At 35.8% G+C, this 19472-nt stretch overlaps 1 protein-coding gene across 4 annotated transcripts in view; it reads right to left on the reverse strand.

Annotated features, from left to right (window-relative positions):
- The window catches only part of LOC121421098, a 60077-nt gene extending 41039 nt beyond the window's left edge, over window positions 1–19038 (reverse strand). For 3 of the 4 annotated variants that reach the window (XM_041615717.1, XM_041615718.1, XM_041615715.1), the window contains exons 1-11: window positions 18718–19038; window positions 18261–18315; window positions 15213–15350; window positions 7980–8044; window positions 7604–7677; window positions 6657–6739; window positions 5910–5992; window positions 4630–4763; window positions 3886–4018; window positions 2048–2169; window positions 925–945 (exon numbers count right to left, since the gene is read on the reverse strand). In XM_041615717.1, the coding sequence (XP_041471651.1) occupies window positions 925–945; window positions 2048–2169; window positions 3886–4018; window positions 4630–4763; window positions 5910–5992; window positions 6657–6739; window positions 7604–7677; window positions 7980–8044; window positions 15213–15350; window positions 18261–18315; window positions 18718–18765 (956 nt within the window). In that variant the 5' untranslated portion in view covers window positions 18766–19038. The remainder of the gene's footprint in view (window positions 1–924; window positions 946–2047; window positions 2170–3885; window positions 4019–4629; window positions 4764–5909; window positions 5993–6656; window positions 6740–7603; window positions 7678–7979; window positions 8045–15212; window positions 15351–18260; window positions 18316–18717) is intronic. The other variant, XM_041615716.1, reaches the window with a different exon arrangement.
- Between the last annotated feature and the right edge of the window lie 434 nt (window positions 19039–19472).

Genomic DNA, 19472 nt, shown 5'->3' on the forward strand with positions numbered 1-19472 from the left:
GCTAGGTTGTGAAACCTTCAGCTCCCGAGTAGGTTTTTGATAAAGATGCTGATTTTTTCTAAAGGGGTGGTCCAGGCTGAAAGTATTTATAGCTTAATAAATAGAGTAGAATTCACTGAGCAAAATGCCGAAAATTTCATCAAAATCGGACAACAAATAGCAAAGTTATTGAATTTTAAAGTTTAGTAATATTTTGTAAAAACAGTCGTCATGAATATTCATTAGGTGGGCTGATGATGTCACATCTCCACTTGTTCTTTTGTATTTTATTATATGAAATTAGGTTTATTCAAATTTTTTCCTCCAAGAATTAGAAAAATTGGATTGACAACTGATTTAGTGCATTAGATATTTATTGCTGCAACTTATTTCATTATAAGGGAGACATATTATTCACACAAGTATGAAATAATGAAAAAAATATGATTTTATGTAATAACATAAGAAAATGGAAAGTGGAGATGTTACATCATCAGCTCGCCTAATGAATATTCATGACGACTGTTTTCACAAAATATTGCTAAACTTTAAACTTCAATAACTTTATTATTTGTTATCCGATTTTGATGAAATTTTCAGCGTTTTGCTCAGTGAATTCTACTCTGTGTATTAAGATATAAATATTTTCAGCCTGGACCACCCCTTTCAGCAAATGGCGAAAAAAATTTTAAAGAATTCCCGAGTGAAAGAATGATGGAGCTTTGCCTTTGAATATGGTAGGTGCTTGTAGTGCAAGTGATCCCTAACATGATTTACATTGTATTAGAGCTGCATTAATATTGAATGGTATGGGGTGCTAAGTTAGGGTGTGGTGTGTGAGGAGGGCAGGGGGGAGGGAGGGAGAGGGGCGAGAGGTTGATGATGATGGGGTGGTTAGATGATGATGATTATAATGAATGATGTTTAGACACATATTTTACTTAACTTCTCTTGACATTTTTCAGCCTGGGTAATACAAAACACAGATTAAAATCAGCACACGTAAAAACAAACAACCAATATCAATTCATCAAAATATATCTAATCGAAACAAGACACACTTCATCTAACGAAAACGATATCTACTACTCTATCAAAGAAATACAACAATAAACAAATCTTCCAAACATTGAGGTAAAATATGAGCAAAGCAGCATTCTCAGCCTATGGCCTACGTGCAACATAAAACATTTCAATTATCAGTCTATTATTTTTGCTTGGCATGGGGGGGGAGGGGGAAGGGTTCTGCCCCCACCCCCTTTTTTTAATGTTGCCATTTATCTGTGGTATTTCTCTTCGATGGACAGCCCCCCCCCCTTTTTTAGGATCAGCTTCCTTTCAAAACCGTCCCGAACCCCCAGCATGAAATTATCAAAAATTTATGAATATTTGAATAAAAAATACACACTCATCGTGAATGATTGCTCTTACTGATTATTAACTTATATCTTATACACTCTGCAGTCTATGTATTTCTTTAAAGTGTTTGATTAGAGGCTCTCTGGCTGATTTGAGTGGTAAGGTTGATGTACATGTTCATAAATTCAGATGAATACATTAATACTATGGAGCCTTGGGTGGTGATTCATGAAGATGTTCGTAAGTCATGCACGACTGTTGACCCGTTCTTTTGCTCAATGATATATCCCTATGCAGCTATCTCTGCACCTAAGAACATTTTATGAAGCCATCTGTGAAGTCACTTGTAGAGTCGTACATAACTTACAAACAGCTTAAGTTTATGAAACATCATCCAAGGCTCTATCTTTCAAAGAGTTGCGATCGATCCAATCAATCACAACTATGGAAAGCCAGCAGTAGCAACGTCTTGAATAAATAAATTTGTTAATATTGCTGTCCAACTATGATTTATACTCAAACATACATCATTGTCTTGACAAATCAAGTAAGCTCCCTGTTGTTTTCAAAGGGATGTTGTGTACATTTTCTAAATAAAGAATTATGACATTGATGGACCATCATTGAGATTGTTAAGATCAATTGTAACTCTTTGTAAGACGGGGCCAGGTTATCAGATGTAAAGACAATGGAAGAGCAAAAGACTCACCTGACATCGTTTTTGTAATATTTGATATCATCACCCACTCTTCTCCAGCCTATTCCCTTGGTTTGAGCATTGCATTCTGAATACATCAACGGTCTCATGCCGCTGTTGTATAAACTACCAGACTGTATGCAAGAACAATAAGCATCATCAAAATTGATGAATGGTCAAAAAACTATTTAAAGCCAAAAAGATAAGGGGCCCAATTCATAAAGGACTTGCAACTGTTGTAACTTTGTCATAATGGCAACTACCATGGAAGCCTTGATTGGCAGCTGAGGCCTGTTACCATGGTAGTTGCCATTATGGCAAAGTTACAACAGTTGCAAGTCCTTTATGAAACGGGCCAAGGAACACTGTTGAAATTTGGAAACTTCAAATTTCCCCTGACACCACAGAAATCCCCAAATTAAAAAGGAAATATGTTATGAACACATAATTTTTATATATGGCCTGAGAGAGTATCTTCTCCAAATTAATCTGATACCATATTTATGTGATATGTGTTAATGTTTGAATAATCAGGAGGTATTCTTTTACTGTGATGTAAAGTTCCAATTGCGCCAAAGTAAAGCATGGCTGCAGAGAAGGAATCCAGATCCAAATGATGTCATTATCCTACATGAAACAAATTTGAAAATACTTTTTCAATGAAATTAACTTGAGAACGGATACTCAAAAGTGTTCATTAAACAATTCTAATGTTATTTATTGAAAAGGTGTTTTGCAATGGAATTTAATGCAACCCATGTAGGATTATGACATCATTGACATCTGAATTCATTAACTGCAGTCATGCCTTACTTTGGGGCAAATAAAAATTTACATCACTGCAAGGAATATCCAAGAGTGAAGACATACCACATAAATGTGGTATCAAATTATTTGGGAGAAGATACTCATTTCGGCCATATATAAGGAAAAAAGAGAAAGTGAAAATATGGCTAAGCATCTACTGTATCTACGAATATCGGAAGTTTCCAAATGAGCATTACCTAATGAGGGAAAATGTCCCCCAAAATTGCGATATCCCTCGTACACTCCTTATTCAATATTCACAATGATTTATGAAAAAAAGCATAGCAACCAATAACAGTAATCAAAGATCATAGAATCAAATTGAAAGACAACAAAGAAATGTCAGCCTGGACACAAGTCAAGTGCTGCACTCAACAATAATGGCGCTGCGAGATCATGCACCAAAGTCTGACAAAATATACTGCCGTACTTTGGCAAATGGAAGCAAGTATAAAGTATCATTTGTTGTAAATGAGCAATGTGTGTTCTTAATTTACATAGGCGTCAATGCAATTTAAAGCAGAAACGAACCAATAGCGCCATCTCAAGTCCTCAACTACTCATACCTGGCCAGTTTCCTGACCCATTTTGCTAGTGTAGTATAGTAATATAGACCTACTTGAATTATAACATGTTAATTAAGTACTCATTACATTTACATCGCAATAATTATGCTACCAAGTAGCAAAAAAATTGCTTTTCCTCGCAAAACATTGTAGTTTCTCTATACAAATACAATTATATGTCAAACTATTCTCTGTAGAATTAGTAGATATCTGTAAACCTATATTTTAGACTATGTATTTATAACACACAGTCAATGAGAGACCACACATAGTTCACTTTCCCTTTAACAGCATATCTTCTTCAATATCAATCCATAGAACGATCATTTCTTCCCCAAATTTTGCCTGAACGTGCACCATACAACGGGTGCTTCAGAAACAATAATAACCCAAATTTGACTGATGTGTCACTTGCTTCCTTTTACCAACGTTGGGCAGTATAGAATTGGAGGGTGCTGTGCAACAAAATAATCTTACCTTCATGAAGTTGGTGATGGTGAACCGATAGCGAACGTTACGTCTTGTATTGCCGAATCTGAAGTAGAACCACTGAGTGTGCTTATGAGTGTATAGATCATACCTCAACTCTAATTCATACTCAAACTCAGACCTAAAGATAAAAACAAAATAATATAGATTATGTTTTATGAGTGTAGAGATCATACCTCATCTCTAATACATACTCAAACTCAGACCTCAAGATGAAAACAGAATGCTACTTTTAATTATGCCCTGTAATAATCTGAAGCAGAACCATTGGTTAACTTTATGATTGATTAAAGACATCAAATCTCAACTCTAATTCATGCTCAAAATCACAGATAAAACAGAAAGCTAACTGTTAGTAGATGATCACTAGTTCAGGGGAATAAACATTAAAAGATAGCAATTTAGAAAAATAAAAACCCATAATTTGGTTATTGCTGTATGCATTTCATTATCCATATCCTCCAAAAAACTAATGGGCTCGGCAGCCACTGTGCAATGCCAGATGTTGCTCTAATTCCTTGAATTGTTGAATGCCAAACAGGGTACAGTAGCAGCAACTTCCATTTTTATTGTCTTTTGGTCAGACACGACCAGGTTTGAACTGCCGACATCCCGGTTGTGAGACAGACGCTCTTCAAAATGAGCCAACCCACCAGTTCATACTGTATTAAAGATTAGCATATGTTCGTTATGTTATTTAAATCCAACCAATCAAGACCCTTATACACTTACACTTGTATTGCTTTCATCAGGTTGCCACTTTCAAACCGGGATTCAAAGATCAGAGTAGTGTCTTCGGACGACTTCAGCTTAGCCGCTCTTGGTATAGGACCATTCCTATTACCCCCGACACGAGATCGTAGGAACTGAAATGAGGTAAAGACAAAATTAAGGAAGGCTATCTATTGGGATGTCCATTAGTATTACTGCCAATATAAGTTTGTATGAACTGAATAGAGTAAAAGAAAAAAAGTATGGAAAGCTGTTTATTGGGACAAGATAATTTCTATTTTACCTAAAAAACAGGAAGCCTAGGAATTGAATGAGGTAAAGAATGAAGTATGGATGGCTATCTCTTGGAATAGGGCCAGTCTTGTTTACCCCAAACACAGGATCACAGGAAATGTAAGAGGTAAAAAAAATCTATGTTGACATGACTGGTTATATTTTTACCCCCAGCATGGGATAATAAGACGATACAGAAAAAGTATGGCATGCTACATATTAAGACATGTCCATTCTTCTTTCCCCAAAACGAGATAAAAGCAACTGAAATGACATAAAGAAAAGCGTACGGAAGGCTTTTATGATGACATGCCCATTTCTGTTACCCCAGAGTAAGATTATAGTATGGGACATGACCATTCCAATTACTCCCAAAACAAGATCGTAGAAACTGAATAAAATTTAAAAGAAAACAGCATGGAAGGCACCTGCTGCTTGCCAGGCTGTGGCTCTACCACCAGGCCAGCAATGGTAAATGGCAGTCATGATGAAATAAGGACAAACACCTAATAAACTATAAAGATGACAGAACCAAAATACAGCTAGTTCAAAGACTTTCTTAGGGTTTCTTATTTTCTCAGTTTGATCATGCAATATTTTTTCCGGGTGCAAGCTACAAATAATCTAGGACTGAGTCATCACATTTAACATCCATTCAAACAGTTACATTCATAGATGTTTCCTAGTTTGACGAGACCCCCCCCCCTTTCCTCCTCGTTGGTTAACCATAAATGCCATTTACAAATAGTTTTAAATACTTTTTTCCAAAAAATTCAAGACACAGACCTACATGTATAATCGTATTATTCAAGTTTCACAGTAAACCTAAACATTCCAAGCTCTTGGGACGGTAATCTTTAAATTCTTCTTTTAAGTGTGAAAGTATGTGAAGCTTGGGCCTCATATAGGGCAAACCCATTGCCTCCTGGAACTGGGTGATCCTATTTCAAAGCAGATGGGGAATGCAGAACACAGTACTCAAGGAGTTTCATACATGTATGACTTACATATTCTTCATGGGTAAGAGGGTGGTGGTAGACGACTCTTCCTTCTCCTTCGGGTAACGGCATCGGTGTCTTCTCAAAACCACCTAAAGTCAAAGAATGAAGTCATATTTCACATTGTGGACGTGTTGTGGACGTGTTGTGGCTGAATGGATAAATCTCCGGACCTTGGGCCCAAGGTGTTCAAATCCCACCACATCACTCACTCCCTTTGGCAAGATGTTAATCTATATTTCCACTCTTCACTAAGGTGTAGTACTGGGTACCTGATAAGGAATTCCTTGAATGCCATCGCCATCATCTTCATCATCATCATCGTTGTCGTTATTATGATCATGATGATAATGATCATCACGACTATCATAATCAATACCATCCTCATCATTGTCATTATCGCCATCTAGGAGCTTGTTGAGGTTATAAGGTAAATGCTAGTTTTGGTAACGATATCAAAATGAGTTCGTACAGAATCCAATGATGGTGACGATGATGATGATGATGATGATGATAATGATCATCATGACTATCATAATCAATACCATCCTCATCATTGTCATTATTATCATCATCATCATCATCGTCACCATCATTATCATCATCAACACCTTCCTCATTATCATCCACCTCCTCAGCGTTATTGTCATCAATGTTGTCATCATAGTCTTCATGATCAATGATCATCATAATTTCAATCATCATCACAATCATCAACACCGTCATCATTATCATAAATTAATGACATTGTCTTACTTGGTTGGTAGAACGGCTCACTCTCTGAGGGTATATCATCGATGTGTTGAACAGTTTCACGTAGAACCTCGACATCTGCAGGCCTATTACAAATTCAGAAATTGGATACAAATCATTCCACAGTCATGTAAATTTGGAAGAAAATGAATAATCCTCATAATTGTTGGAGTTGTTTCTTCATGCTCACTTTCTTTTTAAAGTGTCTTTTCCCCTTTTCAATGAATTTTGGATATGCCCCTGGTTCTACCATCATCTAGGAGCTTGTTGAGGTCAATGCTGGGAGCCGGGCCAGGCTGGCACTCGGAGCCTGGCAAATTGGGGGATTTCCCTTGGGACAAGCTGGTCAGGAGTTGAGAGCTAAAACAGCATCGGAAGCTGTTAAGTCTTGGTAAAATACCAAATAAACAGCTAGAAAATGAAAACCGTTTACCTCAATGCATGAACTGAATTCATATTTATTCCCAAATAATGTAACTTAATCGATCCTTAACATGAACTGCAGCCCATTTTAGCATCGGAAACGACATTGGCTTCGGTCTCGACGTCTTCTTTCAAATTCTTAGTCAGATTTTGCCAAACGAACGTAGAACGTCGGAAACAACCTTGGCTTTGATCTCCACGCCTTCGTTCGAATTCTTAGTCAGATTTTGCCAAACGAACGTAGAGGGCAGCAACACCGTTTGTTGATGTCATGTTTGCTGTATGTATCGCTAATTTCAGCACATACCAAAAAGAATATACCATGGACTGAGACCCTAAATTTGAGAATTCAAGTGATAAAATCAAGATGAAAGCCAGGTTTAAGCCGGCTTTTCCTTCCAGGCCCCAATGTTAGCTGAGGTCCTTTCTTTGTTTTGTTTTTTTTGCTTATAATATCGTTTTGATAAGTCCCCACCCCCCACCCCCATAAATTTAGCATTTTTTGTAAGATAAGTTTGAATACTTACCACCTAGGAGCCTGTTGAGGTCCTGGATCCTTTGAGAGAGCATACAGATTCCGAGGTTCACGAAGCTTTGGAACCTTACAAAAGGACAAGAAATTCATGGGAAAACATTTTCATACTGAGAAAAAAACTGTGTAAAATACATAAAATGCTGAGTTTTCAAAATGGACAAGGAAAACTGGGCAATGTCATTCATACCAATCAGCTTTCAACTTTTCTTGCATAGAACCTTCCAAAGCCATTTATTGTAGGGTTAGGCTGGGGTGGCTTGGTCACATTTATTCAAATTTACTTTTTGTTATTAAAGACTTGACCATCAATATTACATATCCAAACAAACCATAATTTGAAATCTTGGTTTGAAACATCTTTCACTTACCATCTTGCCAGCACTGTAGTTGAAAATGAGTTGAGTAGTGCGCTTCTGCCTGTCTGCCGAGTTATCTACCAGAAAATGATACAAGATCATAAAATAAATCATTCTTTCAATGTTGATATCTGATTTATCTATTAGAACATGAAATCAATGATTTTATGAATACCTCAGTCACATTTACTCTGGTACAAAAAATATTAACATGGCTGTTTTCGACTTGCTGTACGACCGCCATAGGGGAAATGTGACTGCGCCATTATGGTTGAACTGAAATACAAGAATTTAGTGAATCCATCATTTAAAGTATAATTCATCCTGATCTATAGATTCAAGGGTAAGAGAAGACATACATTATAGTACACAGTGGCGGACTGTGACCCGGAGGAGACAAAGCATTGGAGAAGCACAGCATTGTTCACAAAGAATAGAACACGTACAAAGCAGTGAAAAATGAATGCATATTATTTAGTGAAACAATAAAGAGAATACACAAAAGAGGACAAAATATATTATTTCAATGAACGCAACAATGTGAATATAACATCAATAAACAACATTTCAGTACATATCAAGAGTTTGCGCAAAGAAATGTAATAATCCAACTGCTAGATCAAAATACCTTACCAAGATTTAAAATCCTTCCACGTTCACGGATGACAAAAAATTACTGTTCAAATAAAAATCCATTCGCAATCCAAGGCACAAAATTCCTTCACTCTGAACGTGAAGTAACACCTTCATTGGTCCTGACGTATATGATGTAAGCACAAATAAAGAGTGTTTTCTCCAAAGGTACATTGACAAGCATAAAGTGAGAGAAGGCCTCAATAGAGATATATTTTTATCGGCTCCAGTGAGAGAAAAAATATTCATTAAAAGCTGGAGCAGGTGACTGCATTGATAATGCATCGGCGGGGGAGACGATAATGAAAAGCTGGGTCAGCTCGACACCACAGAACACATCATTTCGTCTCAATGAACATTCTAACACCAAGCAATAACGGGATGACATTAAATGGATTATAGGCCCCGTCGCTATGGGCAACCAGGGAAGCCTGTTTTTAATTGATGAAAGGTATGGGGATGATGCCCTTGGGAGTCCATGCTTTACTGTCGTTAATGAGAGTGTTGGTTTTAATTGCTTTGAGAAGCATCAATCTATTATGTAGTGATACATGCAATTACATGTATCTAGTTATTTTGCCACTGTACATGTACAATGTATACAACACACAAGTTGAAGCATTACAATGCGCTTGCAGTGATATTGGCTACATATAATGATTTTTGGTTCTCTTGCACCCAAGGTCCACTGTCTTTTGACAGTGTATTTTGTGTAATCAATTTTAGCTTTCTTTTCTATTTTTTCTTGCTATTTTGCTGTCATACATCTTCAATAATCATTGATCCTTTTATACCCACATGTATTAGTATGTAAGCAGATGCTAAAAAATATATGTACATGTATCGTTTTCTTTGTATTTTTTTTTCTTGAATTATTTATTTCACAAAATATCTCCAGGATCCCGTAACACAAAGGCTAGCAATTAATTGTACCCTTGATTTCGTGATTAACTGTACATTGTAGTCAATGGAGTCATTCATAGAAAAATGTTCTAAGATCATCGCTAAGCTTTGTGTTACAGGCCCAAGAAGTGACCTTTTGTGGGAGGGGGAGTGTTCTCCTTATTCCCTTTGATTTACATACACATTCCCCCCCCTCCATCCCACCCCTATCCCTCTTCACAATACCCACCCACTCCCCCTCTACAGGTATGATTCCTGTCTCCCTCGTTTCTTTCTCCTTGCAGTCTCTTTTTCACTCTCTATCTCTCTCTCTCTCTTCCCTCCCTTCCCCTTCTTCCTTTCCCTCTCACTCATTTCATTCTTAATTTGAATGAGAACATACATCCTCCCTTTCCACTGCCCTACACCCCTTTCATAAACCCAATTATGCGGCTAATAGCAGCATAATTTGGTCGTAAAATTGGAGGAGGACCATAGTAATCCGCATTATTTTGATGCTGCTATTATCCGCATAATAGCAGCATCGGGACAAGATTTTGAGTTTATGAACGCATTTCCAAATAATGCGGATAATTGCCATGGTGCGGTCACAAGGTTACCCTTTTCCAACAAAACCGCATCGGAGGGGGCGTGTCCAGTTGTCATGACAATTATCTGCCTTTTTCAGGACGGGCGCTGATAAAAATAATGCGGCTTATTTTCGGAGTTTGTGAACGCAATTTTTATTGAATTATCCGCATTACTCTTAGGCGGCTAATTGGAGGATGGGTTTATGAAAAGGGTACTACATGTAGTCTATCTCATCTTCCCATTCAATCCAAGTATTGATCTTCTCTACATATTGTCAGAACGAAGAAAACAAATTTTACGACCCAATCTCCATGCACAAGTACAAGTCAAAGGTCAACAATGTTGACATGTATTGATCAAAAACTTGACCAGGAACAAATTAAAGTGCAAATTAGTAAAACAATCTAAAGGCAGTTTCCATTTATAACTGACTGTGTGTACATGTGTACAGTTAGAAAAATCATCCAACGAATGGACTGCAGTGTCTTGTGGAATGGAGAGAAAAAATATTTTGGATAGAAAAAAATCAGTATTTTAATCCTTTGGAATATAGCCAATTTAATCCGGGGGGGGGGGGGGGGGGGATGTACATGTACTTCAATGAAATCTGAATTGAAGTTTTGTATGTATATATTTTTATTAAAAGGTCATATTTAATGTTGCAAAAGAGGGTACATGTACATGGAGTTGGTATCTTTGCAGTAATCCTGTTTTCATTTAAATCAAAGCTTAAAATAATGTGTATACTGTACACTGTAAATTCACTAGTATCCAAGCTTCCTCTATTAGAATGAAAGCAGCACAATGCATCAATACTCTCGCCTTCACTTTATTTATCACCTTGGATTATTGATTCTAAGTCGTCTTCACAAGTATGCACAGAAGACTCTTATTAGATCTGTTCACACAATGATAAACTTAATAAGAAAAGAGTCTGTATTTAGTTTCATTGAAAATTTGATAAATTGCTCACAGTACGATAAAGCTTAGCATGTGAAGATGCACTCAAAAGCAATAGTCAAAGAATAGAATTTACATGATTTCTACTCATTTATGCTTGATCTATCCACAAGCTGATGAGGTCCTCATTCGTGGTTTCTAATTGTGTGAACACAGTATCAAACCACATGTAGCTCAAATGTAAATGTGACCCCTCTCCCAGAGCACTAATAGATGCACAATGGCACATAACATGAAGCTTGTTGAAATAATTAAAACAAATTTGCAATATACAATTTTAGGCTAAGTACTAAAATCATTGATTTGATTATTTGTTATAACAACAAGTCCAAGAATTCGCGCATGTTACGTATGGGACATTTCAGAGGCTTCAGTGACCTGAAAAATAGTGTTAATTGACTTTGATTAGATTGAATACCCTCATGATGGTAGACATCTAGGAGAAGAATAATCATGGAAGAAATGGTGGCATATGACCTCGACCTTGACCTTTTAGAGAGAAAAGATGTGCCGTTACGTATGGGACGCAGAAAAAAGACAATTTTTAAAACAATTTTTACAAGTTGAGAATTCTCTGAAAGTATTTCATTTGACAACTTGTAACTCAGTGTGATAGAAGTCACAATACTCTAGTATATCTAAGGCAAGTTTCATGTCATAAGCCAAATCCCTCTAATTACAGACTCTAATTAAACAAATTAATGACATGTTACGTATGGGACAGTTACGTATGGGACATTTTGTCCCCATAGAGAATGTACACAATTTCCCCCATAATTAAAAAAATTGAAATAATTTAAAATATGGAAATAACAAAAGAGTTTCTGTCTTTTAAAATGTTCTATTGAGACATATTTGATATGACTGACAAGGAAATTAGCCATTTCCACATTTTTTCCTTGTTTTTCATGGTTTCATGAATTTCTTATGTATTTCTATTGTTTTTTATTTTATTCATATTTTTCCATTTTCACAATTTTTTCGCTTCAATTGTTTTCATTACTCAGTATTCATAACAAATCAGTCTTTAAAAACTAAAGAAAAGGTAAATAATCACTTTTTAGAGCACTCTTGAAATTTGTTTTTCTCCATTCACTTTGTACACAAATCTCCCCATTGACATTGTGTGTAAATGTCCCATACGTAACATGTTGTCCCATACGTAACAATTATTCAATTAACTTTTAATTAAAAAGTAAACTCTATTTTTGAAACTTTTTGGGGTATAACATTTTCATACTTTATAAATTAGAACTTCCCAGAGATGCAACAATACAAGTATTGTATTATGAGAAATAACTTAAAAAAACATCCTCAAAATGTTACGTATGGGACATTCCGTCCTTGGACAAGACCTAATTTGCATAATTAATTAGATGACATCACTTCTTTTCCCCCAAAAGTAATAAGATGTTAGGGGGTCCATGTCCCACCTATGACTAAATCTCACAAGTTTTGTTTTTATTTTCTATGAGTTTTTATAATTGTCCCATACGTAACGCCCATTTTACCAATTATGCAAATTAGGTGCCCCAAATTAGCATAAATATGCATATTATCAATTTTTTCTTAATGAAATTTTAAATTTCAACATTTGGGCTTTCTTACCCCACCAAAGATAACTTTTTAAATCAAAGATGAAATTTTGCCTTCTAGGGTGACCTTTTCTTGGACTTGCCCATATCAACAAGTCTTTATAAAAAGAGACCCTGGGTTTATTACAGCATTTCTGGTTCCATGACTTTTTTAATCATCAACTGGAAATCAGTGGGACCAAGTCTCACTTGAAAGTTTATGAGGTGTCTTCTGGAATATCACTGTCAAAGGTTATTAAGGCGTGCAAGCTCTCCTAATCAATAATTAGCCACCGTATGAACGCAACTATTGATTGCTCCCTGCCTGAATAGTGAATAGCATTCAGAAATCCATCAGCTGCCCTTGCAAACCTACATACATGTAATTCAAAAGATCCTCCAAACTAAAAAAAAAGAAGCCACAGTCTTCATTGTTTAGATACTTTGAGGGTGATTAATACAAGTACAATATCAGTATCCAGCCTCTATTGTTAATTGTTGGTAAACTACAAAGTCAATAATCAGGAGCGTGTACCCTATGCAGTGAGTGTACAGGAACTTGCATGTTTGGTTTTATATGTGTGAGTCCCCAGTTTTCGGGATTTAGGAGAGCAGGCAAAAATAAAAGGTCAAGTCCATCCCAGAAAAATGTTGATTCGAATAAATAATGCTGATGAAAATGCCATCAAAATCGGATGTAGAATAAGAAAGTTATGACATTTTAAAGTTTCACTTATTTTCACAAAACAGTCATATGCGCAACTCAGTGACATGCAAATGAGAGAGTTAGTGATGTCCATCACTCACTATTTATCAATAATTAATTGCCATGAAAATCAACAAAATCACTTGTTATTCAACATATGCCTATAAGATTCACTTTGACTCTGATGTTACAACATACTGTATAAACTAGGCCTATGCATATCCTTTTTTTTCTTGAAAATGTGATTTAAATTAATAGCAAATTCAAAATTTATTACCAATTTGAGGAGCAATGAATAAACAGATTTATTTAATGAGCCTATGACATTTGTTTTTGCCAAACAAAGCAGGAGTCATGAAACCTTTACCTGTAAATGGTGAAAAGTATTTATTTTATATTTCTAAGGTAACATCAATTGATATTAAATGCGCCTTCTGTGGAAATTCTGAAATACAAATTAAAATTACAATCGAATCTACCTATATTACAATTTGCACTCAATTACAGTGAAACACCATCATCCAATCAGCTATTAAACTTAATATCATTGTTGCCTAGCAACCGCATCCAGGATACTTGAATATGTGAAGTGGTGATGAATGCGGAAAAGGGCAGTAAATTAATTAGTGGGATAGTATAGGACGCAAGGTAATGTATTGACAGATCAGCAGAGAGGGGGTACTTACTCTGCTGAAATATTCCATACAGATATTTCTGTATCTTTTTACACAGTAAAAACAAAGATAGGGGCATGATTAAAAGAGTAAAATGTAGCATACAATAGACAGCAAAAAAAGGTAATAATATGGTGATAATAGAGTGATTTATGTAACTACATGTAAGATCATCGCAACAGAAACTCATTGATAATGATCATAAAAGGAATTTCTGTTATATAAATTCAATGGTAGCTCAGCAACAACAAACATAGCATTTAAAATAAGGTTTTAAGTTTGGCATGGAAAAAAGACAAAACATGAGCAAATAGTTTCAGGTGGAGAATGTTTAATCGTGAAAAAGATAAGCAATTTGTTAGTATGGGAAACAAAAGTTCTTTGAGAGATTCGTCGGTAAAGATATACGAGTGAATGAATTTAAAGGCTAAGTCTATCAAACAAACAAAAGGCTTCATCAAAATCAGACGTAAAATTTTGGTAATCTTAAGAATGAATTTTCAAAGTTTAGCTTAATTTGAACACAAAACAGTACAAGACAGCAAGTATACTGAGTTGATGATGTCAGCACTCATTATTTTTTATAGTAGTTCTGAAATATCTGAATTTTTCCCTAAAGTGAAAACAAGTTTTGATAACTGGTTCCTCTGTTAACGTGTAAAATTGCCATTCAATGTAACTTGTGAATAGTAGTATAGATACTACTATTCACAAGTTACATTTATACAATATAGTTTATTTTCTTCAAGGACAAAATTTCAAGGAAATATACAGTATTTTCATACAAAAAATATAAAAGAATAAGTGGGACATATAACATTTAATTATCATTTCCATCGTTAATGTTCATGAATCATGAAAACATGCATGAAACTGTTTGACCGATATAATGCACAACATTTAAAAATGTCTAAATTTTCTTATTTTTCATCCAATCTAAATTTTTACTGTATTGTTTGTCTGATTTTTTTTTTATTCGTCCAAATCATAGAAGGTTCAAAATGGAGTACCCAACAAATACAAGTCATAAACAAAGAATATTAGTGTGGAAAAATAAAACACAGTGCCTTTTAATACAGGTTAATCAAACAAAAGTATTTCACAAATTATTAGTGTGCTCAAAATAGAGGCCTCTTCGTGAAACTTTGTCACCACTCTTCTCTACAGGTGCATTCGCTATGTACATAGTCAATGGGAAAGAATAGAATAGAATAGTGAAACTCACCCAGGTCATTTTTGTCGTCATCTTTAAGGGCTTGGTTCTCGTATTCGGTATCGGACGCCCCATCACTCAGCTCGTAACCGTTGCCACGGTCCCATGCATTCAAGGCCTTGTTGGGAGTCCGGTAATTCTCATTGCGACCTAACACACAGTGTGCGTGTGGGTGGTTAGTGTATAGATCACAATGTGTAAAAGAAGTGATTATGAATACAGTCAACTCTTTAAACTAGGTAAATATTCTGACGGAGCAGAAAGCAGTTTGATGTTTGAATGAAATTATCGCTGATATGGGGCCCCATCGTATTATAGGACAGTGTTCGGCAGTGGTTGGCTCAACCGTCACAGATTTCTGACCACCACTCATAAAAAAAACACCATTACCGACCACCACTAATTTCAAATAGAAAAGTGTTTCAAACAAAACTCCTTGAAAAGAAGAATTTCCATCAGTAATCTTGTTTTATTTGCATAATTTACAATAAACATTTTTATATTTGATACACCGTATATTAAAAATTGGTTTATTTTCAAAGATTTGCGAATGTCAGGTTGTCATGACATGATGTTCATTTGCTTTCAGCTTTAAGACCACACTACCTTGGCCTCAAAGTACTTTGTACTACTGTGAAATTGCAACCATCACGAAAAAGGCTATACATGTAGCTAGAACACTGATTATAGTGACTTAGAAATTATGACAACTACACCAGCCAATCACAATCAAGGTTTCCATGGTAATTACAATGATTGCAAATTGACTTTGCAATTCTGTTGAAATGGACCCAAAATATCCAAGTTTTATGAGAGCAATTAATAATAATAATAGGCATTTATATAGCGCCATCTATCTAGAAATATTCTATTCCGAGGCGCGTTGTTATTATTATTATTACCCCGGCTTTAGCTCGAGCTGCCTCTCAGTGCTCATGCATTCAAGGAATTAATCCTGCCGGGTACCCATTCACCTCACCTGGGTCGAGTGCAGCACAATGTGGATAAATTTCTTGCTGAAGGAAATTACGCCATGGCTGGGATTCGAACCCACGACCCTCTGTTTCAAAGTCAGAAGACTTATCCACTGGGCCACAACGCTCCACACATTTAATCTTCATGATAATCATCATTATCATAAACAGAGCAATACAACAAGAAAACGATCAACTATATTAAAAGAACGTTGACTTTGATCTGTTCAATGGAAATCAAGTCTGAATAAGAACAGTATGTACGATCCACAAGGCTTGCATCTTTGAAAGATGTGTTTCGAACAGGTACATTAGCATTAAGCCAGCCTCCAATGAATGAATAGGTCTACTGGTACTTGTATATGACTTGATTTGAATGCCACTTTTTTTCCCTGAAAAATTTGAGTTGACTGTATTCTCAATTTAATAACCATCATTCCCATGGATGTCAGCACAGAGAATTATCTTTTGTGGGGGGGGAGGGGGATCTACAATGTATAAGCCAGTTCGTAGTTCCTTTCTGCGCATGATCAAAAGATTCTACGCATGATCAGAGGAAGGTCATTTGTACTGAAGTGACATGGTGGTTTAAAATCTAATGAGATAAACACCAACTTTGACGTCTTGATTATTCATATATTCTTTTGAATTTTTGTTTTTCTTTTACATTCACAAAAAACAACAATGCGTCCACGAACGACTGGTATTTAACAGTTTGCCAAGTACATCGTGCAACATGCTATGATTTGTATTCAAAGTAGGAATGCAATAAATACAAGTGTTCATTGGTGTGCTATTCTAGTCACGTGGTCCATTCAATTTCTTCATCCTGCTATGTAAGGCAAGTTTACATAATATCTTGCTTTGAAATCTGCCTATCATAATGAAAGAAATGAAAGGTCATTTGACCAAAATTGTCCATGAATAACTACGAACTGGTCTATTGTTGCATCTCATGCCCCCCCCAAAAAAAAAAAAAATGAAGATATTCCTCTGCATCGACGCCCATGATCATACCCAAAGTTGTGCAGTAAGTTATTTTTCTTTATTTAAACAGGCGAAGACTGAATGAATAATCAGTGAGGGTATGCTTCACTGCAAAATTATGATTCTTTATGAGTATAAACCTTTTTCCCCAAAACATACAAAAAAACAATAATCTAATAAAAAAGAATGTTCAACAGAAAAATAATTCAGGTGATGTGTAATAGTGCAGTCGAGCCAAGGAAAATATAGCAAAGAAAAGACTGAACAAAACTTCCACCCTGTGTGCTAAAATACTGGTTTGAAAATAAACAAACATCATTGAGGATATTAGTAATAAAGAATTACACACAATAGGTAATGTGCCTTTGGAACAGCTCTGATTGCCCCCCCCCCCCATCAATTGTGGAATAGCAATGGGCATTTGGATTGTCTAGATCTATAAAGGCAACAAAAGTGCAGAAGTGCTCTAATACCTGAGCAAAATAATGTGTACACGTATGTATTTATACATTTTATAAGACAGTGAATTGAATCATTGTGTAGAGCTCTATAGAACTAGTCATAAGAATCAGTCATTAGCTACATGCATAAGACCAAGAGTGGGGTGCAAGCCCCCCCCCCCCCACAGTATATTCTGATAAACACTCTTCTATGTTCAAAATCGATCTTTGCGCCCCTCTATTTCGAAATCCTAGATCCACCGCTGACCTGGGTACTGTTTCATAAAAACTTGTTACAATAACAAATGCATAATTTCAATAACAAGTTCACTATCAGCCAATCAGATTAAAGTATAAAGTATTTCAGTTGCTTTAAACTGTTATTGCAAATAGAACAAGTTTATGAAACAGGATCCAGGGGGTTGTTTCAAAAAGAGTTAAGTATGACTTAGAGTCGCACTTAACTTTCCAGTTGTATGCTGTACAAAAGCATTGGTCAAATCATGATAAGAGGACACACGTTACTGTGTATTAATCAATAAGATTGCGTGTTACATATCATGTGCGCCTCAGCACTAAGCAGGACTCTATTAATAAAGTCATCCTTAACCCTTTGTGAAACACCCCCAGGTCTATTACAGTCAAGATACCAAACTTACCTGTGTAATAGCCATAGTGCTTGAGGTGGTTTCTCATAAAGCTCTCATATGGATTCTAAAGGAAATAAAGAAAACAATACAAAATTTCTAATTATGTTTTTAATGTACTAAAGGTGCTCTAATGGAGGTGCTCCAAAGGAGTTGCTCAAATGGAACAGCAAAAGAAAGGAATTCAAAGCAAAGATATACAGAAACATGGTCAAACTATTGTTTGGTGATATTACAATGTAAACCCAATCTCACCGTTTCCAATACTCAGCAAATACATCTGCAGACTGCAAGAAGTATTGTGGGAAGTTTTGTTTACCAACTTCGCAATTCCTTTCATGGAAAGTATTATCCTTCCATCTTCCAACTAAATCTATGACACACTGACATTTTTATGAGTCTCTAATTCACTACATTCCTTATGTATTGATGACACCTACAAATACATGTATCTTGTAAATATACTCACGAGGTCATATTCAAAGTTAATGCGAGATGTTCCTTGCAGAAATGACATGGTGAATGTCTTTTGCCACTGCTCTTGAACCTCCCCAAGAACTAATGGAAGAGTCCCCTTAAGTAACAGCCAATCATAATCACTACATCATGGAAGACACGCCCCAGTGAGCTTTGCCATTACAAGCGAGGCAAATAGGGAAGCTCGTGGAAATCATCAATTGATAAACCAAGGTTTATATCATCTAAGGCGGAGCTGCACTGTCACTGATTCATAAAGTTACAAGATCTAGGATAGTGATCGCCTAAATCTCCAGGTGACTTTTACCGTGGAAGAAACCTGAATTGTTGAAGAAATATCAAAGAAAAGTAAAAAGTAGAGGAGTAGAAATAAAATTATCACTTCACAATAGCTTAATTTTGTTCAGGAACACAATTTGCATCACAAAAAACAATAAACAAAGTTAGTACGATGGGGGTTGGGGTGTCCAGACACTAAAAAAAAATTTAAACCTTCTATTTCGTCTTTGGATTACACAAAAAATAAGAAATCACAAGTTGTAATCTTCTTCACGTTTGTTCTCTATCATATTGCCTAACACTATGTACTATTAAGAACTGGTGAAACTTTGCTTGTTAGCTTTTCCAAATGGCTGTTGAAAAAATTAAAATTGATTCTGGGCAAGTCCAAGAAAAGGTCACCCTGGAAGGCAAAATTTAATCTTTAATTTAAGAAGTTATCTTTGGTGGAATAAGAAAGCCCAAATG

Source organism: Lytechinus variegatus, chromosome 9, assembly GCF_018143015.1.
Source record: "Lytechinus variegatus isolate NC3 chromosome 9, Lvar_3.0, whole genome shotgun sequence".
Classification (NCBI taxonomy): domain Eukaryota; kingdom Metazoa; phylum Echinodermata; class Echinoidea; order Temnopleuroida; family Toxopneustidae; genus Lytechinus; species Lytechinus variegatus.